A 27,997-nucleotide genomic window follows, 5' to 3' on the forward strand; every position below is an offset into this window, starting at 1 on the left:
AACAAGTTATTTTCTTGTCAGAGAATTTTTGTAAATTGAAAGTCCTTCAGAGAAATACTTTAGGCAGCTTTCTTGAGGGATATGCTGTCAGTCGGTCTTCCATGATGAAATGTGAAATATCCTGCTCCTCCTGACATTATTATTATTTTTTTTTTATCAATCACAAGTGGCAGGAAACTAGTTCAACATCAGAGGAATAGCATACTGATCTATGAACATTTCCATGACTTTATTAAAACACATAAGGATGGCACTGAGGGATACAACAGAGGGAAAGGGCAAAAGGAGAAAATGAAATGAAAGCTCACTCACTATGCCCCTTCAGGATTAAGGCTCTGGGCTCTAGTGTACAATAACCACGGAGACATGGGGTTAAAAGAATATTCAATAAGCCAATACCTTAATCAAATGAAGCAATTAGTCACGTGGGATAACATTTCAGTTCAAAGACAGTTAAACCTCTATGGTTAACTCAATTACTTTCACCACTGGATGAGGGACAGACTAAATTCCTTATCGTCTTTTTTAGCACTTACATTGGACATACTTCAAATTGCATTGAACCATGATTCAGGAAAAGTCTGGGGAAGCATTTTGCTTCTCTTCCCTCTCTCTCTCTAATCAACAATGACCTGTAATATATCCCATACTGTTAATAGGCAACATCACCTCTAGAGAGTGGTAAAGCAAGAATCGGAGCTGAGCTGTTGTCTCATCCTTTTTCAAAAAAGGAGGTGTTGGAAAAGGAATTAAACATTTTGTTCTATATTAAATAACCTTGCCTTTCAGTGGTTGTTGGGCTACAGGATCCTGGGTAGAGAATAAAAAAGTGGTAACACTGACTAATGCTATAGATGAGTTGACCCATGAGATTCATCATGCTCAAAAATATAACTTGGCACTTGATAATTGTACTAATCCTTTCCTGGGGTCCTGAAGACTGGGAGAGCTTGGGGAACTTACGCTAGTGGATCCAAAGAAATTGTTTCTTAAGTCTTAAGGGAGTGACATAGGGGAGTCACTGGCCTAGTTAGGACTGCCTACAGACCCCAAGAAAGGAGAGTAAGGATGTCCTTATCTGGGCAGGAGGACCCTAAGGGAAAGGAGACAAAGGCAGATGGGCAATCGTTGAACAATGATATCTGTTCCCCCCAAGGGAATGTTTAAAAATGTGAAGAGAAGAGGGAATTCTCTTTCCCTTCCAGTTACTGTCAAGAAAACATCAAGCGTGACCCGACTGGGGTTTAGGATCAAGCCATCATAAAGAACAGTTGCAGGCAGAGAATAGAAGTCCCTCTTCTTTCTCAGTGAAGTTATCAAAAATATCTACAAACTTTGTGGATTATCAAGTACAAATAGGAAAAATACTTTTATATGTATATAAAAATGGTGCTCCAGCACCATGGCCTTGAATACCAACTCAGGAGGTGGTGGTCTGACCTGGATTATGGGACAGGGCCCAAAAGGAGGCTAGGGAGTAAGATATGGCCTCAAGAGCAGAGGATAGCTCGGTTTCCTATTTTCTCTAATAGTTATGGCTTTTTAATGCTCATTATTTTTCTACTAGTTTCCTGAAAAGTCAGATTCTTGGCTGGATCTAATTGTTTTGGAAAGAACCTGTATTGGGTTGGTAGAGACTCTCAGTGCTTTCCACACTCTATGTGCTTAATGCTTCTTGAACTCTGACTAAAAATTCCCATTGGGATCACTTGCAAAACTCCTTCTGGGACAGGGACCTACAGCTATGGCTGAGAGGGGTTTGAGGGTCTTGTCAGCCAGTTTCCTAGAGAGCTAGGGTCTAGTGAGGCTTGATAGACTCCGAAGGACAGGTTCTCTATCTCACCCTATCACTTCTCAAACAGGCCTACAGAAGCTGAGCAATGTGCTTGAGGACAGACTGCCTTCCCTTCATGAGCTCCCAGCTCCAACTGAGCTGCATCCCACCAGGACCTGAGGGGGAGTCCACCAGAAGAGATATCCACTCTATCCTGCCTGGCTCCACCAGGCAGAGGCAACCACCAGCCAGGCTTGAGCCAGGGCTGGAAGGGCATGTAGGGCCGTGCCCTCATTCAAGGCTGGATGACCATTTGCTGGGTACAGTGGGGGGTTCTCTTTTGAGTCTGGGTAGGCCCTTCCTTCTCTGAAACCTGGACTTTGCCTCATGCAGATGAGCAGATGCAGGCTTTTGGCCTCCACATCTCCATTTTTTCACCCCACCATGTGGCTTCAAGGTTGCCCTCAGGTGAACATTCAAGGACTGGACTCAGTGGCAGGGAAGCCTCCTGGCTTCCACTTCTCAAGGCCAGAGCTGGAGTGCATAGCTCAGCCTGAGGGAGATGCAGGACGTTAATTCCTCAGTCGTATCCATGGGGTCGGGCAGGAGGAGCTGAATGTGAAGCAGTTGTTCCTTCCAGTTTTACCAACCCCGCTAACTCCAGAGCCGGGTCTTGGTTCTACATTGGTTCTCTCCTGGCTTGTCTTTTTCCAGGGTGTCCTTGGTCTTCACCAAAACCTAGTTTCTCATTGGAAAATAGACCAGTGTGGCCCCTTAGAGATGTTCTTGATGCTACACCTGTATCTAACCTCGAGTCTCCTTTTCTCTTCTGACCTGAGCCAGAGGGCAAGAAGACAAAAGAAACAGAGAGAGGCAGGCCAGACTTCAGGGGAGCAGAAAGGCTGCTAAGGAGTCTTTTTTGGGGAACAAGCTGTAGTTTGGTACCTTCCAGAACAAATCTCTTTCATCAATGCTCTTCATCCCAAATGGACCAAGATTCTTGTCTTGGTGCCTTGTTTGCTTTTGAAAAGCTAGACACAACAGAACAGCCCTAAGGGAGAACAAAAGGAAGAGTCCCAGGGCTGCCAAGTCCTCAGGTACCAGGGCCACCTTTTCCCACCAAAAAACCTTGGAAGCCAATCCTATTTCTTTTCTAAGTTAACATTTAGGCCTCAAAGCAGGAGCAGTTGGAGGAAAATGTGAAGAAATGACCCTGCAACAGGGAGCCCTACACCTTCGCTGGGGTTTCCAAAGAGACCAAGGCCGGTAGCTTCATTCTGGGGAAACAGTTCGGTGGGACTGAAATATGCCAAAAACCATTCTGGCTTTAGGATGACATCTCTCCTTGTGGTTGATGGGGAAATTTCAGTCACAGTTGGGGACCGAAAGAAGCCATCTTGGAATCAGAAAGTTTATCTAACTCTGTGCTTCTCTGCTTGGGGTTCTAGGGCTGGAGGAAGGGCTGGGCTCGGCGAAGTCCCTCCTTCAGGAACTGTGCATAGGTGGTTGTGGATGGATCTTCAAAGGTAGAGGAGAAGCTAAAGACACCAGTCTCAATATCTTCTGGCTTCATGGAAGTGATGTCCAGAAAGTAATTGGCATTGATATGATGGACCTGGGAAAGAAGCAAGAGATAAGAGAGAATTAAGTAGAGGATCCACAAGATTTAGTGTCTAGATCCCAATTTTAGCTACTCAGAGCCAGGCAGGGGAAATCATGTTCTTTCTCTAAGTTATGCTTTTGGCCTGAGCTCTGTAGTGAAAAGTGTTCCCAGAAGATAGAGCCAAAATGGTGGAGAAAAGACAAGAACTTGTCTGAGATCTCCCACTTTAAGTAAAAACTCAAAACAAATTCTGGAGTGCAGAACCTTAAGCCACAAAAGGAGGGGTGAAACAATTTTCTAGCCCAAAACAATGTAGAAGGTCAGTGGGAAAGTCTATTGTACTGGGATGAGAATCGAGTTATAGTCCAGTGTATTAGTATCAGGTTGTGCCTTGGCAAGTCAGCAGCAGGCCTTGGGGGCAACTGAATCGGGGGCAGCAGCTTCCAAAGTTCTCAGCCCACAGATAACAAGAGAGTTGAACAATTGGTCCAAAAGAGATTACAGGGGTCCTTTTGCTGGCAGTCGGATCAGGACTCTGCTACATTACCCATACACAGAAACCAGGGTCACAGTCCTGTGGTACAGTCCCAAGGTAAGAAGGAGAACTAGCATACGAGAGCTTGTAGATACTAGGGAAGAGTTACCCATCACAGTTCTGGGCAGAAAAGTGCTTGTGGTCTCTCACAGTACAGGTCATAGGGCAAGAGAATAGTAAACACATGTCTCCTTAGCTCATATCATCTTGGAAAAACTGAAAACTCCCAGATTCCCAGAACTAGCTCTGAAAACAACTGCAAAAAAACCTGAGGCTTGGGACAGTGCCCTATCCCACCTGGGAGCAGAGACCAAACTTACCATAAAATTAAAAGTTAAGAAATAGTCTAAAAAAATGAGAAAAAAAAGAGAATCTGGTCATAGAAAGTTACTATAGTGACAGGGAAAACCGAAACACAAACTCAAAAGACAACAGAAATCAAAACTGCTATATCCAAAGCCTCAAAGAAAAACATAAATTGGTCTACAGTCAAAAAAAAGAATTCCTGAGAAAGCTCAAAAAGGATTTTAAAAATCAAATAAAAAGAGCTAGAAGAAAAATTGGGAAAAGAAATAAAAGTGATGAAAGAAAATAATGAAAAGAGCTTAGTAAAAGATGCACAAAAACTACTGAAGAAAATATCTTAAAGAGATCCCAAAATGAAAACTCCCAGGAATGTTATAGGTAAGTTCCAGAGCTCCCAGGTCAAGCAGAAAATATTACAAGTATCCAGGAAGAAACAATTCAAATATCATGGAGTGACAGGATAACACAAAATTTAACAGATTCTACATTAATGGGTCAGAAAGCTTGGAATATGATATTCCAGAGGATAAAGGATCTAAAATTGTAACCAAGAATCACCTACCCAACAAAACAGAATGTAATTCTTCAGATGTAAAAATAGGCATTCAATGAATTAGAAGATTTTCAAACATTCTTGATGGAAAGACCAGAAGTGAATAGAAAATCTGATTTTCCAATACAAAACTCAAGAAAAAGATAAACAAGAAAGCTAAATCATAAGGGATTCAGTAAGGTTAAACTGTTTACAATTGTACACGGGAAAATGATACTTATAACTCCTAAGAACGCTATGATTATTGGGGTAATTAGGAGTACACACAGACAGAGGGAATTGAGTATAAGTTGAATATGATGGGATAATATCTCAAAAGATAAAATGAAGGGATGTGAAAGAGAAATGCATTAGAGAAGGAGAAAAGAGTTAGAATGGGGTAAATTGTCTCATAAAAAAAGGAGCAAAAAAGCTTTTACAGTGGAGGGGAAAATCAGGGGAGGCAGGAAAGAGTACTTAAACCTTATTCTCATTGGAATTGGTTCAAAGAGAGAATAACTTAAATGCCCCATTGGGTACAGAAATCTATCTCACCCTACAGAAAAGTAGAGGAAGAAGGGATGAGAGAAAGGCAAAGGGGATGATAGAAGGGAGAATAGATTGGGGGAGGTAGTAGTCAGAAGCAAAACAATTTTGAGACTAGACAAGGTGAAAGGAGAGAAAGTAGAAGGAAACGAGGAAAAAATAGAAATACATAGCTGTAGTAAATAGAGTACACCAAGCCTCATTCCTGAGGAAGACTTGATTTCAATCCAGCTTCAGATTCTTTCTAGATGTATGGTTACTGGGCAAATATTTAATCTGTTTTGCTTTAGTTTCTTCATCTGTATAATGAGTTGGAGAAGGAAATGGCCACATGTTCTAGTATCTGACAAGAAATTCTCAAAAATCAGGTTATGAAGAGTTGGACATAACTGAAATGACTAATAAAATCAGAACTGTGAAAAAGTTTGTACATCAAGTTTTTCTGACAAATGACCTCATTGATCAAATATATAGGTAACTAAGTCAATTTTATAAAAATAAAAGCCATTCAACTGATAGTTAAAAGATATAAACAAGTAGTTGTCAGATGAAGTAATAAAAAACTATAATCATATGAAAAATGCTCTCAATCACTATTTATTAGAGAAATGCAGATTAAAACAACTCTGAGATATCCATTCATGCTTATCAGATTGGCTAATATATGAAAAGGAAAATGATAAATGTTGAAGGGTATGTGAGAAAGCTGGGGCACCATTAGTGGAATTGTAAACTGATCCAGTCAAGCTGGTGACCAAGTGAAGAGTTTGGCCACAGTAACTTATGACAATCATCCAGGAATGGATGGGAAGGGTAGGAACACTGAAGAAAGAGTCTTGTTATCTTCCCTTCCTCTTCCCCCCAACTAGATAGCAGGCATTCAACTAATGTTTGAGGTAAGGGAAGGTGGGCAGGCAGGCAGGCAGGTAGGAAGGCACATACCACAGTCCCATTGGGTAAGCAGATCAGCATCTCTACAGGAAAGCTGTACTTTTCCAGGTGCAGGTTAGCCAGCACTTTGTGGAATTCATTTTCTTGGCTATTCTAGGGAGTGAAAAGTTGGACGGTAAATAGTTTGGTGGCTCAATCCTGAAATCTTCCTACAATACTCTTCTTCAATGCTATGGAACTCGAGGGCTCTACTCACCTGAAGCTCCTCCAACTCCTTCACGAGGGACCAGCTGCTGATGAAGTTGTCGTTGAGGAGAGTGAGGATGGGCGAACTTTCCAGGACTGTCTCCCGGAGAGTCCGCCCTGAACCTGTTCCAGAGAGAAAGTAGGATATTATTTAGAGGATAATGTCTCTCACCCTGAGAGCTAAGTAACAGTTATAATCCAACTGAGGCCTATAATCCAGGCCTCTTTTGGGACTCAGCTCCAGCCACTTTGTGACCACTAAGTCCTTCACAATTCCATCCCTTGAATCTGTTGTCTTCTCAGATATCCCATGGTCTCAGGTAGCCTTAAGTCCCTCTCCATCACACATCTCCCAACCCCAGTCCTTCACCTCAGCAGGATTGGTCATCCAAAGCCCCCCAGAGCAGGATGGAGTGCACTAATTTGTTTTCAGCCTTGGCTCGGTCAAATGCTTCAGTGAATGGCAGGTAGGTGACCTAAGGGAGAAAAGATGGCGATTCAGAGCCCTTTGTTGTTGGTGGGAGAATGCCTGGCACCTCCCTCCCAAGAATTCTCTGTTTTATAATCAGAGTTCTTCACAAAAACCACATGCTTATTGACTGACCAACAACTTCTAAGCTGGGGACCAGAGAGTTGTTCTTTTCCTGGTAAAGCTTCCTCCCATTAATCCCTTGCAAGTTTCTGGTAGAAGAACTGCCCAGTTGCCCATCCTCAAATTAACAACTTCTCCTTTTCCAAAATGCCATTTCCTTTCAGCCTGGGAGTTCTCTAAACCTAGGTAGGTCCAGGTTCTTGTTTCCATCTTTTATTCTTCCCAGTAGCTCTTTTCAGAAGGGTCACCATAGGAAGGGCTCCTGCTGGGTCTGTCTTCTGCCCTCTCCCAGGTCTCACCTTCTTGAAGGGGTACATGGCAACTTCCAGCTGCTGGGTTGCCTTCTCCCAGCTGAGCTCCCGCTGCCACACAATATCCTCAAACATAAACTGGATGGGCTCCCCAGAAGGCAGGCGGCTGTCAATTACATTGCCATTCTCATCTTGGATCACAGATGGCACAGAGGGGCCTTGGGATTCAAGCTCCATCTGCAAGAAAAATGAAGTAGCCAGGGATGAATCAGAGATCCCCAAGGGCCTCCAACTTGTGGGGCAGGGAGGGAGGGAGGGATGCTGGATCTGTGTGTTTTAAGGAAGCAAGCCCTTTGGTCAGGAGTGCAGCTTGGACAATGCAGGGATCCTGAGGAGGAAGTCAAGACCATGACTTTCATGCTCAGAAAGCTCAGATTAATGGAAGGGACAGGCTGTGCCTAAAAAGAGCTGATCTAAGACATGCAAAGGAAGACAAGGAAACGCATCTGCTGTAGAGCTGTATGGAATTGGAAACGGAGGAGTCTGAACTGGACCAGAATGGTGTCGGGGCAGCTGTGATCCCGAGCACCCAGATGGGTCAATCCGACTGGCCGCAGTTTCCTGTCCCAGACTGCCGCCTCTCAGATAAGAATGTCCACTTTTGAGAAGGCTGGCTTGGTGCAAACCTTCCCACTAGGGAAGGAACAATGGAAGAGAGCTCATAGATTTCCCATATATCAGTGGTGTGAGCATAGAAGTGGAGGGCTCCTGGCCCACAGTGAAGCATACCTGGTTGGTCAGACATGGTCAAAACAATGATGTGATAGCAGTGTTTTAAAGCAATGTAAATAAAACATTGTTTTTAAAAACCTTAGATATCAGTGGTATTATGGGAAAGAGACTGAGTGACCTACTCTGTACTTCCTTTTAAAACAGGAGTTTTATCCTGAAGTTCAGAAACTTTAAGAAAATTGATGATTACATTTTGATATAGTTTCCATTGTAATACTATTTATTTTGTTTAACAACCTTATTCTGAGAAAGGGTTCTATCACCCTGCCAACAGATATGTTCATAAAAGGTGAAGAAAAGGTTTCCATTCCTCCTCCTTGGCCCCTGCACCTGGACATCCCTAACCCTGACTGTTAAGCAGATGTCAATAGGGGGTCCCTATATTAAGGCACCTTTCATCTTGACTCAGGAATGGTCAGCAGGGTGCCTACCTGCCCTCTGGGGAAACAGAAATGAGAACACAAAAGGCTTTGGGGCCTCCTTTGGACAATGCTTCCTTCAACAGACATTTATCCAGTTCCTATGTAGTAGATTACAAAGACAAAAATGAATCAGTTCCTGTCCTCAAGGAACTTATGTTCTATCTCAGGGATTTGGAAAGTAACATAAAGTAATCTGAAGAGGCAAAGGGTTCTGGTCAGAGAGTGGGAAAGGGCAATGGGAGGGCTGGGCCCTGCAGGAAACAGGTGGGCAAGGCGCTCAGGCAGGAGATGGATAGTCAGGAGCAGCACTCAGGAGTGGGGCAATCTGACTGGAATGGGGAATGCTCCAGGAGCTGAGGGGGGTTTCAAATGGGAGGCCGAGGAGTTAGTGTTAACAGGGAGCCAATGAAAAGCTCTGAGAAGAGGACCAGCAAAGTCAGGCTTCCCTCCACCTGCCCCAACATGGGGGGAAGGAGAGGGACATTTTATTGGTCTCTAAAATTGATTACACTTTATGGCCTCCTTTGGCAGGTATTGAAGGCTCCTTTGAATTTACACCCAACCCTCAGGCGATGGACAGTTTCTTGGAGTGAGCAAACAAAACAACAGTATTAAATCCCTATACAGCTTGCTACTTTATCCCATTTTGTCCTAAACAGCTCTCTTTCTGAGATAACGGATTTGATTTTAAGTTAAAACATTTGTTGATTCTCTGGTAACTTACCTAAAGAGGTCACTTGTTTGTATCTTCTAATTGGAAGAAATATAGTTAAGCTACTATGCTGCTTTCTAAATTGTATATTGGGAAATTTATAAAAATTGTATGAGCCGTACTCTAACATTTTGTCAGCCCAGCTGGACATGTGGTATATACATTTTGTGAAATTTGGTCCAAAGTTATTTAGATATAAATCTTAAGGAATCTTAATCTGAATCTTAAGGTTTGTCTTAACAAAGAAGTAAAAGCAAGAAAATTTGGCATATAGGGATGTATGTAATTGCAGAACAAATTGTATCTGAAAGGTGTGTAACATTTCTAAAGATAAAAATGATATTGAGGAGGTGTCCCTCAGTATCCTGAAGGCAGCTTGGCTTCAAAGTATTTAGGTTTTAATAAAATGACACCATTGGGGAAACAGAAATAGGGGGATGGGTGGAAACTTTTCCCTGAGCTCCGCTGCTTTAAAAGGGTTAATGGAATAATCTTGAACAAATTGTGCCTAATTATGAATTGATAGAGATTATTGATTCTGATAATGGAACACACTTTACTTTTAAGGTTTTATAAGAAATAATGGGGAGGGAATGCAAATTGAGTGGTAATTTCATATACCTGGACATCTGCCCTCAGCTGGGAAAGTAGAAAGCATGAAACGTATTACTAAATTGATGTTAGGGACTAAATTGCCTTGGACAAAAGAATTAGAACTGTTCCCAGAAGTGATCTGGGACTTTCCCCATATGAGATGCTGTTTGGTTTATTTTTATTTGGGAGTACAAAAAGGAAAGACACTCTTTTGAAACAAAGGATAAGTTTTTTAAAAATGTTCTCATCCCTTTTTAGACTTTAGGAAACAAGGATTGCTGATCCAGACAACACTTTTGGAGTCTGCAGGAGAATGGATGCTTACTAAGTTTTGGAAGAAGTAGAGTGGAAAGACCTTACCAGATGCTACAGATGAGTGAGATTACAGTCTAGAGTCAGAGAACCAGGCTTAAAGGACCTATGGAGGAACCTTAAGAATGGACTGTTAAGGACAATTTATAACCTCTAAAATTGACTTTTCAATGAGGAATGTTCTGGTAGGAGGGGAGATTAATTGTACTTAGAGGAATTTTAACAATATTGATGTTGTACCTGCTATTTATATTTCCGGAGAAGTCTATAGGGACTCCTCAATTGGAGGAAATTGAATTAACACTTTTTAGGATGAAGAAATTATTAATGTTAATTGTGATAGGTTTTTTTAAATGTAAAATTAGGATATTTTATATTCTATGTGAGTTTTAATTGGTTGTATTGATTCATTTGAAGGCTTTTCCCACTGTTTAGGGAGATTCTGAAAATAATAGTCAATGTCTTTGTCCCTTTGAATATGGTTAATACCTGAACATGTTTTGATATAGGTTGGTTATTAAGCATCTTAAAGTAAAATGATTTGTGTAATGTTGAATTTAAAACCCTTTTATTTAGATATGAAGATAAACTGTGAACTTTCTAGGATGAATCTCTTACTGTTATCAATGTAAGTGGGTATAGTCAATACTTATTTAGGAGATGAGTTCCTTGAGAACTAAATTCACTTGAAGCTTTGATTAATGAGACTTGCTATTTGAGATAAAATCTCTTGAGAATGTAGATGATATTATTTGGAGTTTTGAATTCAGATATGATTGTCTGATGGATCATCAAGCAATAATCTAAAAGGAATATGCTCCAAGCTATAAGAGGAATGTGATCCTAAATTGTTATAGGTAGAGGTTAGTATCTGGGCAAGAGTTGGGAGGACAATCTTGGCCTCCACTTAAAGTGGGATCTTTCTGATTCAAGTTTCCTAGTAGCGTTTCTTTGAATAAGAACACACCTGATTATTCCTGGGTTATGGCTATAAGGTGGAACTGTTATTGCATACAACTAGCTAAAGATGCTTTATCCTGCCATGTATGTGCTCTCAGGCTGAGGCCTGAAGGACCAGTTTTTCATTATAATCATGTCCCTGCTTTTTCCTCTTATTACAAATATTTATTATCAGAGCAAGTATTCAGTAGAAGTAAGATCTTGCACTTTCCTATCTGAAAATATGTGGTCATTATATCCTAAATAAGTGAGTATTTGGCCTAGTCAGCTGTCTGTTGCTAGACGCACATATCTGTTTCTTTTAGCATTTTTGTTGTTGCTGAATTTTGTGATAGGCATTTTAATTTGTGAAAGATTATCTACTCTAATTATTAGAGACACAAATGGTTGGGGAGATAGATGGCCCCAGATGGGAGTTGAGGGTACAGAACTCCAATTTCTATGCTGAATAGACTCATTAGAGTCCAGGCCATGGACGAAATAATTACTAACTAGGTGACAAAGGCATTGGATTTGTTATAGATTTGAGAGAGCATAGAGTTAGCAAAGAAAGGGCTTTTAGAAATTCCTTATTGGAACCTCCAATTTCTCAGTTCAAAGGGAATACCCAAGAAGTTGAGGCATGCCCTTAGCTGACAGACTAAATCCTGAAAGGGGCTTAGCATGCTCAAAGAGTAGTTAGCTGTAAGGAGGAGAAATGGGGTTGGAAAACAATGGAATTAGGAGAAATACTAGGAGGCATGGGGGAAGGGAAAAAGAATGCTGTGGTAGGCTGATCCAAAAGAAGGTGGCAGCCATGAAATGGTCCACAAGTAGGTTTTATAGGAAAAATTTAACCTGGGATTTCCACAGAAGAAAGACTGAGCAACCTGGAGAAGGAAGTCCAGTTAGACTCTAATAAAGAAAAAGGACAAACCAGTCCAGAGGGATTGGACACTGAGAACAAGATGGTTGAAAAAATCTATCAAGAATGGTGTGAGGTCTACAAAGATTAATACATAAAGAGGAGGGAGTATGTAGAATGAACTGAGTGAAGACCCTCTCATAGGAATATGGCCTTAAACCATTCCCTGATTATAACTTGAGACTTTTGCAATAAAAAGTTGAGCTGTAGCTAAAAAGCTGCAGTTGTTTGATTATCTTGAATGAAAATTCTTCTATTTCCAACCAGCTCTTAATCAGCATTTAAGTACTTCTTTTAAAGGAAATTTAGTCTTTTTGTTTCTGGGACAGATTTCCATGTTTAAAATATAAGCCTGGACTCTCCCAAATGATGGGAGAGAAAGCAAAGGGGGACCTTCTGTTCGATTTAATCTTGTGTTTTGCACACCCTGTTAGGTGGGAGATGCCCTTTCTTGGAAGATTGTAATAAACCCCTTTTTGCTTTTTCTTAATCTGAGAGTTTCTTATTGTTTTTGTGATCGCTACTATCCCACACAGTTACAAAGAAAGATTCGACATACACCAACATATTTGCAGAAGGATTTTGCCACAACTTAGAACAGGAAACAAAGTCGGGACTCAGTAAACAAACTGGTAAATGAATAAAATGGAATGTGATTATGCTGTACATATGAGGGCTTCTGAGAAACATGGAGGCAGCTAGGATGAAGTTAAGAAGAATAAATAATGTACATGAAGATTCAATGGTATAAATAAAGAGGCCATAAAACTTAGGGGACTTCATGTAGCTTCACAGCTTAATCTGAGAGAAGAGATGACAAGAACCTCTTTCCTACAGGTAGACAAGTGGGAGACAATGGAGCAATCTCTTTAGACAGACTGTGCATGTCTTGGATAGCTTTACTTGATGGGTGTTTATTAAGTTGTACTAAGTAGTTACTTAGCAGAAGAGTTTTCTGGGAAGAGAAAAACTAAAATGACAGATGTGAAAACAAAATGCATTAGCAATCCAAAAGCTCTTGAAAGAAGAGCCATCGTAACATTACAATTGAGGAAATATAGATAAAGAAAGGTTACCTGACTTGCCCAGAGTCCCACAGCTAGCAAGCATTTGAGGCTGGAATGGGGCTCAGATGATCCCATGCCCAGTGCCTTGCCCACAGTGTCCCCTTGCCCACAGTGCCCCCAGATGCCTCTAGGGTGGCAGTGATGATGGCAGCACCTGACAGGTATGGCTAGGACCACCAAAAGGCCAGCTGCTGCCAAGGGACCAGACTTATCTCGGGGGCAGGCATCCCTGGACAATAGCTAGCCTTCTTTATAAAGAGTAAGTGGAAGCTCCTTAAAGGCTCTGCATTTATTCTGCAGCTGGGAAGAGGGGGGAGCAAGGGTTTCATTCTCTCATTCAAAATGTCAGTCTGGGGAAGGGGACAGGACAGAGCTGCACAGAAAGAGCAGCCACATTGTGGTTAGTCTAAGTCATCAGGTCTGAAGACATAGTCAATTTGGCAACTCAGAATGGAATTGTTAGCTGTTACAGAGGTAAGGCAGCCAGCAAACTATGACTCCTTCTTACTGAAGACCCCCTTGACATTTCTCCCAGAATGGGATAACTGCTAATACCAAGGCTGAGACTTACTTACTTACCCTCCCCCCCAAACCAAAACAACCCAAACACAAAATGATTTTCTTTACACAGTAAGGGATATAGGGGAGCTACCTCAGAGCCTATAGTCATATCCTTGGTTCTAGAAGGTCACTGCCATCCTTCAGGAGACAAGTATAATCCCACAACTCTTCTATTCCAATAAAAGACATTTCCTCACTCTGGAATTATCTTCAGCTTTGTTAGGTAAGTCATTTGTGCTTGTAAATATTTTGCTTTTATAGACTATTCTATTCTATTCTAATAACAGCTGCTAGATCTTGTGATTCTGCTTGTTATTTCTTGATACTTTTCTCTCTTTGGGGGCCATTTTTAGTATTTTTTCTTTATATGGAAGCTTTGGATTTTGACTAAAACATTCCTGGGACTTCTTTTAGGCTATCAGTGGACTTTTAAATCTTTACTTTGCCTTTGATTGTAATATATTTGGGCAAGTTTGCACTTAGGATTTCTTGAAATATAACATCCAGGCTTTTTTTTTTTTTTTGGTGTTCAGGGAGTCCAGTGATTCTTAAATTTTCTTTGCAGACTACGAGTATCTCTGGTCTGTTTCTGGTCACAATGGGAAGCTTCTGTCTTGTTTCCCTGCTCTGCTTTGGGCTTTGCTGGCAGGCTCCCCCTTTCCTATTGCCTCTGGGGTTCTGCTATTTGTGTAATTGGGCTAGATTAATCACTTCATAGCGTTACTCACTGGAGTTTTTAATTGTTGCCGAGTCTGGTAGGACTTTTAGGTTTTTGTTGGGTAACTATGTGGGAGCTGGGTGGCTGCCCCCCCTTTCGGCAGCTGCCTTGGCCAGAAGTCGTTACGGTACTATTCTAGGAGAGCCCTCGTGAAGGGAAATGCCAGAATTGGCTCTTTCAAGCTAATCCCTGCGCCTCATTGAGGAACAGGCCTGAATATCTCCTTTCATAGGGTACACAGCTAAGTGTGAAGAGCCCCACGCCCTCCTAGTGCCTTGCTCTAGAGCTAGGAGAGAGATGGGGCCTTGGACGCTGCACTCTCATCCTCCCAGATAAAACTGAGGTCCTGAGTAGCATCAGTAACACGAAGGGAGAGAGACAGGGTTGCCGTGGGGAGGCTGCGGGCAGGGCCGCTGTGAGCAGCGGTCACATACCTGAGGGAGGTAGCCGATGTCAACTTCCATGTTGCTCTTCTCATTAGCTCCATACAACCACTCCATGTCTACGTTCAGAGACCTGGTAGGAAGAACATGTTTGAACAGGGAGCCTCCCTCCTGCCGGGGGAGGAGAGAAGGAAGCTTGTTCTTGATCATGGACCAAGTCCCTTATCCTCTCTCAGCACCAGTCTACTCCTCTACAGCCAGGCCGGCCATGTCACTAAATCAGTGGGACCGTGACTAAAAAGGCTGACCAGAAAACAGAGATCTAGGGTCGGGCAAAAAGGAACTAAGGGAGGAATGGGGGCTGGTTCTTTGGGTTGCCAGTCAGAGAGGTGCACTATAGGGCAAGGGGATGGCCAGAAAGATCAAGGTCCCAGTAGGAACTTTTAATAAGAACAGGATTGGTTCCAATGGTCTCGTGATGAGGAGAGCCATCTGCACCCGGACTGTGGGGACTAAGTGTGGATCACAATACAGTGTTTTCACCTTTTTTGTGGTTTGTTGCATTTTGTTTTCTTTCTCATTTTTTTCCCTTTTTGATCTGATTTTTCTCATGCAACATATTTATGGAAATATGTATAGAAAAGCTGCACATGTTTAACATATATTGGATTACTTGCCATCTAAGGGAGGGGATGGGGAGAAGGGAGGGAAAAAATTTGGAATAGCAGGTTTTGCAAAGATGAATGTTGAAAATTATCCATGCATATGTTTTGAAAATAAAAAGTTTTAATAAAAAATAAAATTAAAAAAATAAGAACAGGATTTGGGTGGGATTCTAATGGAAGGGAAAGGGGGTGAAGGCTCTAGCCACATGGCCTAAAGTCAAGCGCCTGTACATTTAACTTCCCTAAGGAAGGGCATCCTGAGATTGTGCTGTACATGCACCTTGGTGGGGAGGCTAATCTGTTAATACCAGAGGGCTGAGGGTAGTCTACCTGACATTCACACCCTCTCCAGGGTTTTCCTGTGTGCCTAAGCATTCCTCTGAGTTGGAAGGATTCACCTGAAGCAGTTTTTGCCTCTGTCACTTGGGGGAGCTCTAGGACTGACTTTTTCCCTGGGTGAAGAGGAACAAGCTCAGGCCGGGACAATAGGAGGACTAGTGGGGCGGAGATCATTAGAATGTATATACCTATAATGCTTTAAGCTTTACAAAGCCCTTTTCCCACAACTATCATCGATATTGGTAGTACAAGTATTCCCATTTTACAAATGATGAAACTGGGGTCTGATCATATCAGCTGTTGTATCATAACTAGGATCTGAACTTCCTGACTTCTAGCTCAGCAGTATTTCCACTGTTATATCATTTCCAGAGCTCAGATCAGACCCCAGCCCTTCTGCAGGCCTGGAGTCAGTATTTAACTGGAGCCCTGACATCCATTCTAAGCTCCGAGGACTTTTAAGATTCTTCCTTTCTCCCTGGGTGGGACACCAACAAGTGGGGCTTGTGGTTTTGGGGAACATCTATGAGGAGAGGCTGTCTAGTTAGCCCTCATCATCCCCCTCACGGCCAGCTCTCAGTCTTCTCATTCTCATTCCATGACAGCCCTCTGTGGCCCTTTCCTTCTCCCTTGCTGGGGAAGGGTCAGCGGGGAACAGGGGAGGCAGCCAGCAGAGTGCCCTCTCCCTCTACTCTCCCTTAAGCCCCCTTCCAAAGCCCCAGTGCTACTTCTCCCCCACATTTCCATAGAGCTCCCTCGCCTCTCCTCTCTGGGAAGCAGGTAAGAGGATTATAAAAGAAAGACTAGCGAGGGAAGTGATTTGCTGAGGAGGTGAGCAGCTAGCACAACTGGGCTGAGATTACTGCCACCAGGCTGGGCAATGGCTATTCCCCCTCTCTGTGCTCAGCTCTTAAGGAAGTGGCTGGCAGAAGAGCTTGAGGAAACTGGACAAGCCCGGTACAGGGCAGTTGCCTGTGGGCACTTGGGGGCAAGTGCTGATGGAAGAGCCAGATGCCAGTGGGTAGCTGACACGCAGGGCCCATCGGGCACAATCTCCCACTGTTTTCTTCTGGCCAAGGCAGCTGGGCTCCCAGTCCCTCCTGAAAGATCAGTTTCAGGGAGCAAGGAAAGGGGAGCTGGAAAACCCCAAAGGGGGACTCTCGATTCCCTAGCCGAGTGCCCTTGGGATCTTACCTGTGGTTGGGCACAAAGAGCTTGAAGTCCCGCACGTGGGTGGCGTCTTTGGTGAGGATGATGTGTCCAGTGAACTGTCCTGGAGAGAACCAGAAGGGAAAGTGGGGTGGCTCGTTGAGCTGGAACTCGGCGTGGATCCTGTGGCCGGAAGGAAGGAGGCTCAGCTAGGAGGAGGAACGGGCTGCTCTCCTCCGCGGGGCTGAGGGAGCACGGCAGGGTTTCAGCAGGAGATGTCGGGACTCCCCTTTCTGTCTCCTTGTTGTACCCTCATCACCCTCACCTACCCCTTTCACAAACACAAGGTGCTTACAGGAATGGGCAAATTCCCATGCCTCAGAGGTCAGACATTAATTAGTGCAGGAGAACCAGAAAGGGAAACTGTTGATTTGGAATTAAGTATAGATTCCTCTGCTGGAGGGAAAGGAAACATGACTAAGAATGAAATTTAGTTGAATCTAGGGGATGGCTGAGAAAAAGAATAGTGTTTTAGCTACCAAATGTTCTCCTTTGTCCCCTACAAAGCTGTCTGGGGCTTTTTAAATAAACTTGACTCAGATGATGTTAAAAATTCAGAAGTTCAGTTTAATCATATGGGAAAATAGAAGAGTAGAAGATAAACTATAATAGCTGATGTTTATATAGCACTGACATTGCAAAGCATATTACATGTTATTTTAACTGATCCACACAGTAAACCCATTAAGTGGATGCTCCCAACCCATTTTACAGATGAAAAAAACTGAGGCTCAAAGAGTGACTTGACTTACATCACAAAATTCCTGTCTCTGGCTGGTTTTAAATTCAGAGCCTCCCGATCCCAAGCCTAGCATTTTATCCTCTACCAGTGGGATCAAACTCAAATACAAAAGATTTTCTACAGAAAGGATCCCTGTTCCTGCCCCATGCTGCCTTAGTTTTAAAATGTATTATTGTCTCTATTGTGCTGCAGTTGTGTTGGTTTTGTTAACTTTCCCAATTCTATTTTCATCTACTTTCTGCACGTCACCTGCAGACCTCAGACGGCCTTGGACCCCCCTGCCTTTTGTAGGGTGAAGACTCAGGGAAGAGGAGAATACTCTGGAAAGAGAAGTGGGACAGAGACAGTTTTCATGTCGACTTTTTTATGCCCAGAGCCTAGCACAATGCCTGGCACACAGTAGGTGCTTTATAAATGTCTGCCGATTTGAAGGAGAGTTGGCTCTCTCTGTTCAGATTGACAGAAGCTCGAACAAATGAAAGGCAGCCTTTGGGGCTCCGTGACCTAGATAACTGAAGTCTATGGATAACTTTTCCAAGAGAATCATCTGAACTCTGACCCAATCAGTGTTCCCATTCCAGTTATTACCAGAGCCACTCACAGAATGGAAAGCTGACTCTCCCCTGCCCCTCAGGCTCCCGGAAGAGGGACTGTGGAAGGCACAAGAGAATGAAGGCAGGCGATTCCTCCCTGGAGGGAGTAGCTCACCTGAAGGCCACTGTGTAGTAGGCATCACTGACGGCTGTGAGGCAGGCCACGGCGCCCTGCGGCCCAAAGCGGGTCTTCACAAAGGGCCTTGGATGGAACATGCTCAGCAGTCTGTGGATGATGACCTGTGGGAGACAGGGCGGGCCTGCTGAGGGTGGCCCTGCCAAGGGCCCAGGTCTGCCCTGCTTCCTTCCCTGGCCAGTGGCTTGGAGTAAGTGTCCTTTTCTGGCAATCCCCAATGACTGGACTGATACTCAGGCCCCCCAATACCAGGGCCTCCCAACACCAGGGTCCCCCAATGCCCAGAGCCTCAGCTTAGAAAGGAGCCTGCTTCCCCCTCCCCTGGCTTCCTCCAGTTATTCTCGGAGGCTTGAGAGGGAATGGAAAAGTTTTTAGTGCTTTTTACTCTGCATTTACTCTGGTCAAGTTCTGTGCTAAGAGCTGCTAATGTAAACAGAAAATGAAGCCCGTCTCCCTCTTAAGAAGCTCTGGGCCTGGAGTCCCTTGTTACCTCTTTGCCTTTGGGAGGAGGAGGGTAGAAGCGATTGTTGGAGAGGTATCCGGTGAAGATGCTTAACTCACTGGGGATGATCCACCAGGGCTCTCCCAGCTCCATGTTGCTTCTGGGGGGCAGGAAAGGCTTGAACTGGCGAGCAGAGAACTCCATGAGCTGTGAGGCGGGCGTCCTCCACTCTCGCAGCCCAGACAGGGCGAGGTGAGAAACCTAGGAGACAGCGGTGAGATGGAAGATTTGGGTGGCCCTCTGAAGCTTCAGGAGCACAACCAGGCCTTGGCCAAAGAATCAGGAATCAGCTGGAGGGCCGAAGGGCCAGTCCTGTGCAGGGGTGGTCCAGCCTCCCAGACACTCACTCTCCAACTGTCTGGTAGTCGAGCTCCCATGCACCCTTCCAGCTTTACCCCCACCCTTCAACTCGGCCTGTAAATCTGGAGCGTTGGTGACTGATGTAAATAAGGAAAAGGGGAGGGGCTGCGTGAGGCAGCAAGAACTGCTGAGGAGCTCCCAGAGAGATGAATGTAAAGGGTATTTCCTCATATCATGGATCTGGTGGGACTCTGCTCTCCTGAATGGCTGGGAAGGCAACCGGATTCATTAGGGCTTGAGGGTGGCTTGTGGGCCATGGGCTCTGTGTTCAGCATCTTTTGTACATGGTAAGTCAGCTCTCTCTTGATTATCTGTATATCTACTTTACATATTACTGACCACAGATTTTTAAATGTAGGCTGACTGACCCCCAAACCAGAGAAATCTTCATCCCATCCCTTCAATTTGGGGCTGCTGGGTACTTCAGAAATATAATTTCATTGCAGCATCAGACTGAGCAAATATTATGAGATGAGAACTGCAGTTAATAAACCTGTAGCATCAAAAAACATCCCAGAATCAAATCAAAATGATTCTAGGCTTAGCCGTCCATGGCTCTTCTTCCACTGGCAGTTAATAAACCTGTAGCATCAAAAAACATCCCAGAATCAAATCAAAATGATTCTAGGCTTAGCTGTCCATGGCTCTTCTTCCACTGGCAGTTAATAAACCTGTAGCATCAAAAAACATCCCAGAATCAAATCAAAATGATTCTAGGCTTAGCCGTCCATGACTCTTCTTCCACTGGCACAGACCAAAGATTTAGCAATCGAAGGGATGGTAGAGATTGCTGGGCTGTAATTCCTTCACTTAAGGGAAGAAGAGGAAGCCGATTTGCCAAAGATCACACTGGTACTAAATGACAGAGACAGGATTTGAATCTAGGCCTCTGATTCCAATTCCAGCAGGAAAAAAATAGCTCGGCTACAGGGCTATTGGCCCACATATGCCTGAGTAGGCAGCACAGTACCCTGCTTATCCCCATTTCCCAAGTTAGGTCTATGGAGTGAGAAATCAGAATTCCTGGTGCCTGAAACCTTTTGGGATATCCTAGTTACTCACCCCCAGAAAACCATCTTTGCTCTTCGTCATGGTCTCTAGGAGCAGGGGCTGGAATCGGGCTACTATGGACAGCTTTTCCTCTGTGGACAGGTTTTCGTCTATGTATAGTGTCTCACTGGAATCGAGTGGTGACTTCTCTTCTTCCTCAAAGTCTGTGACAGGCATCAAACCTATGGGGCACAGATACGATTAAAATTCTGCTCTTTCACTGGAAAACCTGTGTGTCTTTGTGAGCTTCAGGTCCCTCCTTGCCCACATATTTTTGTTCCCTTCCCCATCCTACTGGGGAATATTCCCCTTTGTGAGACAGTTTCTTTAACAGTGCTGTGCCAGTATATGAACCCAACTACAAAACACTTTTCACACAAATAAATCAGATCTAAATAACTGGAAAAATATCAATTGCTCGTGGGTAGGCTGAACTAATATAATAAAAAGACAATTTTACCTAAATAACTTATTCAGTGCCATACCAATCAAACCACCAAAAATTATTTTATAGAGTTAGAAAAAACACTGACAAAATCCATCTGGAAGAACAAAAGGTCAAGAACATTAAGAGGAAAAAAATGCACTGGAAGACAGGCTAGCCATATTAAATCTAAAACTATATTATAAAATGGCAATCATTAAAACCACTTGGTACTGGCAAAGAAATAGACTGGTGAATCAGTAGGACTAGATAAGGCACACAAGACTCAATAGAAAATGTCTATAGTAATCTATTGCTTCATAAACCCAGAGTCCAGCTTTTGGGATAAGAACTCAGTATTTGACAAAAAGTACTGAGAAAACTGGAAAATAATATGGCAGAAATAGGCAGAGACCAACATCTTATAACCTATACCAAAATAAGGTCAACGTGGTTAGATATAAAGGATGATACTTTAAGCAAATTAGGAGAGCAAAGAATAGATTACTGCCATCTTTGGAAAAGGAAGGAATTTATGATTAAACAAGAGATAAAGAACATTTTGATTACATTAAATTAAATTTTAAAAAGTTTTGCACAAAATCAATGCAATCAAGATTAGAAGAGAAGCAAAAAGCTAGAAAACAGTTTTTACAGCCAGTATCATTTTTATAAAGGGTTCATTTCTCAAATATATAGAAAACTGAGTCAAATTTATAAGAGTACAGATCATTCCCCAAATGAGAAATAGTTAAAGGGCACAAACAGTCAGTTTTCAGACAAATCAAAGCTATCTATAGTCATCTGAAAAAAAATGCTTTACATCACTATTGATTAGAGAAATGCAAATTAAAATGATTCTGAGGTACACCTAACCATCTCTCAGATTGTTTAATATGACAGAAAAAGAAAAAGATAAATACTGGAAGGTATATGAGGAAACTGGGACACTAATACACTGTTGGTGGGGTTGTGAACTGATCCAATCATTCTGAAAAGCAATTTGCAACTATGCCCAAAGGACCATAAAACTGTGCATTCCCTTTGATCCAGTGATACCACTACTAGATCTGTATCCCAAAGTGATTATAAAAAAAGGGAAAAGGACCCCATATACAAAAATATTTATAGCAGTTCTTTTCGTAGTGGCAGAGAATTGAAAAAGGGAGAGGTTCATCATTTGGGGCTGAACAAGATGCAGTATATGAATGTAATGGAATACTATTGTTCTATAAGAAATAATGAGCAGGCAGATTTCAGAAAACCTGGACAGACTAACATGAACTAATGCTGAATGAAATAAACAGATTCAAACAATATATATATATATTATATATATATAATATATATATATATATATATATATATATATATATATATATATATAGTAACAGCAACACTATGTAATGATCAACTATAATCCTTCTCTGTAATACAATGATCTAAGACAATTCCAAAAGACTTGTAATGGAAAATGCCATCCAAATCCAGAGAAAGAGTTAATTAAGTCTAAGTGTTGATCAAAGCATACCATTTCATTTTTAAAAATTTTATTTTTTTGAGCAGGACCAAGACATCATTATATACTTCCACAACAATACTATATGATGATCAATTCTGATGGACGCAGCCCATCTTCAACAATGAGATGAACCAAATCAATAGTTCCAATAGAGCAGTAATGAACTGAACCAGCTACACCCAGTCAAAGAATTCTGGGAGATGACTATGAACCACTACATAGAACTCCCAATCCCTCTATTTTTGTCCGCTTGCATTTCTGATTTCCTTCACAGGTTAAGGTTAATTGTACACTATTTCAAAATCCGATTCTTTTTGTGCAGCAAAATAACTGTATGGACATGTATACTAATATTGTATTTAACTTATACTTTAACATATTTAACATGTATTGGTCAACCTGCCATCTGGGGGAGGGGGAGGGGATGAGGGGAAAATTGAAACAAAAGGTTTTGCAATTGTCAATGCTGAAAAATTACCCATGCATATATCTTGTAAATAAAAAGCTATAATAAAAAAATTTTATTTTTTGTTTTTTCTCTCACATGGTTTTTCTCTTTTGCTTTTTCTTTTACAACATACCTAATGTGGAAATATGTTTTTTTTTTAAATTTAATAGCCTTTTATTTACAGGTTATATGCATGGATAACTTTACAGCGTTAACAATTGGCAAAACCTCTTGTTCCAATTTTTCACCTCTTACCCCCCACCCCCTCCCCTAGATGGCAGGACGACCAGTAGATGTTAAATACATTAAAATATAAATTAGATACACAATAAGTATATATAACCAAAATGTTATTTTGCTGTAAAAAAAGAATCAGACTCTGAAATATTGTACAATTAGCTTGTGAAGGAAATCAAAAATGCAGGTGGGCATAAATATAGGGATTGGGAATTCAATGTAATGGTTTTTAGTTATCTCCCAAAGTTCTTTCTCTGGGCGTAGCTGGTTCAGTTCATTACTGCTCCATTGGAAATGATTTGGTTGATCTCGTTGCTGAGGATGGCCAGGTCCATCAGAACTGGTCATCATATAGTATTGTTGAAGTATATAATGATCTCCTGGTCCTGCTCATTTCACTCAGCATCAGTTTGTGTAAGTCTCTCCAGGCCGGAAATATGTTTAATATGATTGTGCATGTATAGTCAATATTGAATTGCTTGCTATATTGGGAAGGAGGGAGGAAAGGAAGGAGGGAGAAAAATTTGGAATTCAAAATCTTTCAAAAATGTTGAAAAAGTCGAAAACTACGTGTAATTAGTGAAAAACAAAATGCTATTAAGTCTAAAAAACCAACCCCCAAACAACCAAAACCCTAACAATGCTGGGTTAGGGACAGTAGGGTGAAGATTTTGGGAAAGATGGCAAAGTAAAAAGCTGCAGAGTGTATGTGTGTGTGCCCACTCCAGACTAGTGCCATCTAAACACACAGAAATTCCTAACAGAAAACAATTAAGTCAAGTAAATAGAGTAATTTGAGTATAGATCAAAGAAGCTTACGATATCAGAGGAGAGCAAAGCACCAAGAAGATGGAGAAGTCACCTGCCAAGAAAGAAATGAAAAAAGAAAAAAAATCCCCCCCCAAACCAAGTGAGGAAATATCAATTGATGAGATGGAACAAATAAAATATACTCTGAAAAAAAAATGAAGGCAGACAATCATTACCCAAAGGGGCACCGGAGGTTTAAAAGAAGATGTCAAGAGATTGGTAAATATGAAGAAAAGTCCCCTCTAGAAAAGAATATACTAGCTGTTCTCAGAATCAGCAAAAGAAAAAAGGATTAGAATAGACTGAATATGGACTGGATGAGAGCAGGATTGGACAAGGAGACAGCAGCAAAGAGGAGAACCACAGATTGAGAATCACCCGCCTCTCATCAACAAGCATCCTAGGACAGGAGAACATCTTTAGGCCCAAAGGAGGAGAGGGGAAGTGTGGAAAAAGTTCAATTGGGGTCAGAGAATTCAAGTACTGTCTCTATCATTTATTTGCTCTGTGACCGAAGATTTGCCATTTCAGTTTTCTTAACCTGTTTTCTTATTTGTAAAATGAAAATAATAACAGCTTCTTTCTAAGAGTTGTGAGAAATGTGGGTTGTATGAATATAAGTGATAAATATATTTGGAGAAAAAAAGTGGAAATGAATTTCCTGAACTAAAAAGACCTCAGTTAGTTCAGAAGATTAAGGAATCTTAAGGACACTAAAAACTTTCCTGCACACAAAACTCTAGTAAACTTGTAAAGCTCAGGACTTCAGAAGTAAGAAAGTTCAAGACCAGGCCACTGCTCCCAGTGGGCTTAATGAAAGGATGTTGAATTAAATTGTTGAAAAGAAGCCTGTCCAAGCAGAAAGGAGAAAAAAGGGATCAAAAGAGATGGTAGAGAATGACTTCAGATCTTTAGAAATAATGGGTAACAGGAAAAAGAGCCAAAATTGACATGATGGTAAGATAAGTCAATTAGCCTGGAAAAAAAGGAATACTCAGTTTTGAAGGCATTTTAATGAATTCCTCCACAAAGGCTGACAATGACAGAGAAAGGATGCACTCAATCTAGGGGAGGAGAAGTGCAACAAAGCAGTTTTGGCAAGAGGAAGGTGGCTAAACTAAGGAGGGCTAAAGCTACATTATGTTCATCTAATGAATATTCTAGACATCCTTCCTTCAATGGATATCTGATTGCACATCCACAGGTATCCTCAGTTCAGACTGAGGGAAGCCCTCCCATAGGGATCTGGAGCTAGAAGGGGTTACAGGGATCACCTACTCTGATTCTGTTATTTTACATGGAATAAGCCTGCTTTCAAACTCAGGTCCCAGGACTGTAAATTTAGTCCTGAAAGTTTAATGTTCTTTCAATTGTAACAAACAGTCCTCAGAATTACTAGATAGTTCCTGAATAACCTTTAAATTCATTTGTCTGATATTCAAAGCCTTATATTTCTTTTTTAAAAATACTAATAGTTTTTTATTTTTCAAAATACATACAAACATTCATCCTTGCAAAACCTTGTATTCCAAATGTTTCTCTCTCGCTCCCTCTTTCCCTTCTTCCCCTAGATAGCAAGCAATCCAATATAGCTTGAACATGTGAAGTTTTTCTAAACACATTTCCATATTTATCATGCTGCACAAGAAAAATCAGAACAAAAGGTGAAACAAAAAAATGAGGGAAAATAAAACAAGCAAACAAACAACAACAAAAAAGATAGGAATACTATGTTGTGATCCACACTCAGTGCCCACAGTCATCTCTCTCAGTGCTCATGGCTCTCTCCATCACAAGTTTCTTGGTTTGGCCTGAATCACCTCATTGTTGAAAGAAGCCATGTCCATCAGAATTGATCATCACATAATTTTCTTGTTGCTCTTTTAGTTCTACTTACTTCACTTAACATTAGTTCATGTAACTTTCTTCAGGCCTTTCTGAAATCATCCTGCTGGTCATTTCTTACCAAACAATAATATTCCATAACATTCATATACCATAACTTGTTCAGCCATTCTCTAACTGATGGGCATCTACTCATCAGTTTCCAGTTTCTTGTGACTATAAAAAGGGCTGCTACAAACATTTTTGCACATGTGGGTCCTTTTCCCTTTTTTATGATCTCTTTAGGATAAAACCCAGTAGAAACACTGCTGGATCAAAGGATATGTACAGTTTGATAGCTCTTTGGGCATAGTTGCAAATTGCTCTCCAGAATGGCTGGATCAGTTTACAACTCCACCAACAATGTATCAGTGTCCCAGTTTTCACACATCCTCTCCTACATTTATCATTATCTTTTCCTTTCATCTTAGCCAATATGTGAGGTGGCACCTCAGAGTTGTCTTAATTTTAATTTTTCCAATCAATAGTGATTTAGAACATTTTTTCATATGACTGGAAATCAAAGTTCTATATTTCTAGCTTAATTTTTGGTTATGCCCTCATCCCCAAACCATGCCTCTTATCTCCCTCTGCTTCTGCATGTGAAGCAAAAAGCTCTCTTAAGCTTACTACATGGGGAAGAAGAGCTAACAGAGGGGAAATATGAGGGGGTGATGTCGTGTTCCAGTCAGTGGCAATGGGAGTTATGAAAAAATGAAAATAAAAACTAGCATTTATATATTGCTTTTAAGATTTATAAAGCATTTTGCATGTGTTACCTTATTTGATTCTCACAGTCCTGGGATATACTTACTACTATTATTCCCAATTTAGAGATGAATAAACTGAGACAGACAGATGTTAAGTTGCCCAGAGTCACATATTTAATGAGTGTCTAAGACAGGATTTGAACTCAAGAATTTAAGTCTTCTCAACTCCCAAGTCCAACACTCTGGTCATTGCACTATTTGGCTGCCTATTTGCAGAGATGCTGCTCTATACAATAATTCATCAATTCACCCTTAACCTTCATCTATCCTCCCTATTCACCCATATCCAACCTTTCCCACTACCTGTGAATTTTTCAGCAATGGGCTTGAACTCTTCTGGGCTGATAGACAGGTCTTTGTCTAAATCCAGAGAGGAGAACAGGTATAAGCCTTCTGTCCCCAGGGACTTTAATGCTGCCTCCTGCCTCAGAACAAAATAAGGAGATATCAGACAGACTGGCCATCAGAAAACAGTTACACAGTTATCCAGGAGGGTAATCAGACTGGCAGACATTCAAACAGGTAGACACAGATAGGTAGCCAGCTAGCTAATCACACAGACATATACAGACAGATAGTCAGATGGGTAGGGAGACACTTCAAGAAATCAAACTAATTCATTGCAGAAGAGGGAAGAAAGGCCACAGACACAGGGTAGAGAGGGAGGTGGACAGACAAATGATCCTCAGAGAAACAGGCAATAAGAAAGACAGACAAGCAGACAGATATCCAGATGAGAATGAAACGGACAACTTTGGAGGAAGAACACTTTAAATAGGGAGAAAGGAGAGGGGAGAGGAGAAGAAAAGAGAGAAGAAAAGAGAGAACAAGGAAAGAGAGAAAGGACAGAGAAGAGAGAGAAAGAGAAAGAGGAGAGAGAGAGAGAGAAAGAGGAGAGAGAGAGAGAAGGAGGAAAAGGAGAAAAAAGGAGGAAGAGAGAGAAAGAAGAAAATGGAGGGGAAGGGGGAAGGGGGAGGAGGGGAGAGAGAGAAGAAAGACAGACAGAAAAGGAGGGAGAAAAAAGAGGGGAAAGAAAAGAAGATGGGAGGGAGGGAGAGAGAGAAAAAGAGAAGAGGGAGGGAGAGAGAAGAGAGGGAGAGAGAAAAAAGGAGGGAAGGAGAGAGAAGAGAGAGGGGGAAAAGAGAAGAGAGGGGGAGGGAGAGAGAAAAGAAAGAGAGGAGGGAGAGAGAAGGCAGGGAGAGAGAGACGAGCTGGAAAAGGGGGAAGGAGAGGGCGGGAGACGCTAGTCGGACAACCAGTCATTCAGTGGGTCGGACAGACAGACAGACTGGCGGGCAGAGCCCCTCCCCCTCCCTCCGGCCGCTTCCCGGGCAGGGCCTGACCCGCAGCGCCGCGGCCTGGGCCTCTCGATAGTTCGCGTATCCCCGGGCGGCGGCGGCGACGATAGCGGCGAGGAGCGCCCCGAGCAGAACCAGGCTCCAGCGGGTCGCACGGCCTGGCGGGTCCGGGGGGGCGCGCGGCTGCGCCCCGGGGCTGCAGGCCCGGACCATGGCGACCACGGCGGCGGATGCTCCGCGCGGTCCCTCCGAGCCGGCCAGGCCCCTCCGAGCCCGGACTAGGAGGGCGGGGCCTGAGGCGGGGACT

The 27,997-nt window shown here is 42.3% G+C and overlaps 1 protein-coding gene across 1 annotated transcript; it reads right to left on the bottom strand.

Moving 5' to 3' along the window:
* Window position 1: 1 nt before the first annotated feature.
* LOC100917936 (selenoprotein N-like) lies at window positions 2-27,997 on the bottom strand. The gene is made up of 12 exons (XM_031962555.1): window positions 27,736-27,997; window positions 26,696-26,813; window positions 20,310-20,479; window positions 18,876-19,088; window positions 18,365-18,489; window positions 16,900-17,037; window positions 14,753-14,834; window positions 7,325-7,513; window positions 6,804-6,909; window positions 6,444-6,556; window positions 6,239-6,340; window positions 2-3,389 (listed from the first exon to the last, which is right to left on the bottom strand). Exons 1-12 carry the CDS (start codon window positions 27,901-27,903, stop codon window positions 3,219-3,221), a joined length of 1,695 nt encoding a protein of 564 aa, XP_031818415.1. The 5' UTR covers window positions 27,904-27,997; the 3' UTR covers window positions 2-3,218.

Source organism: Sarcophilus harrisii, chromosome 3 (assembly GCF_902635505.1).
Source record: "Sarcophilus harrisii chromosome 3, mSarHar1.11, whole genome shotgun sequence".
NCBI classification, from domain to species: domain Eukaryota; kingdom Metazoa; phylum Chordata; class Mammalia; order Dasyuromorphia; family Dasyuridae; genus Sarcophilus; species Sarcophilus harrisii.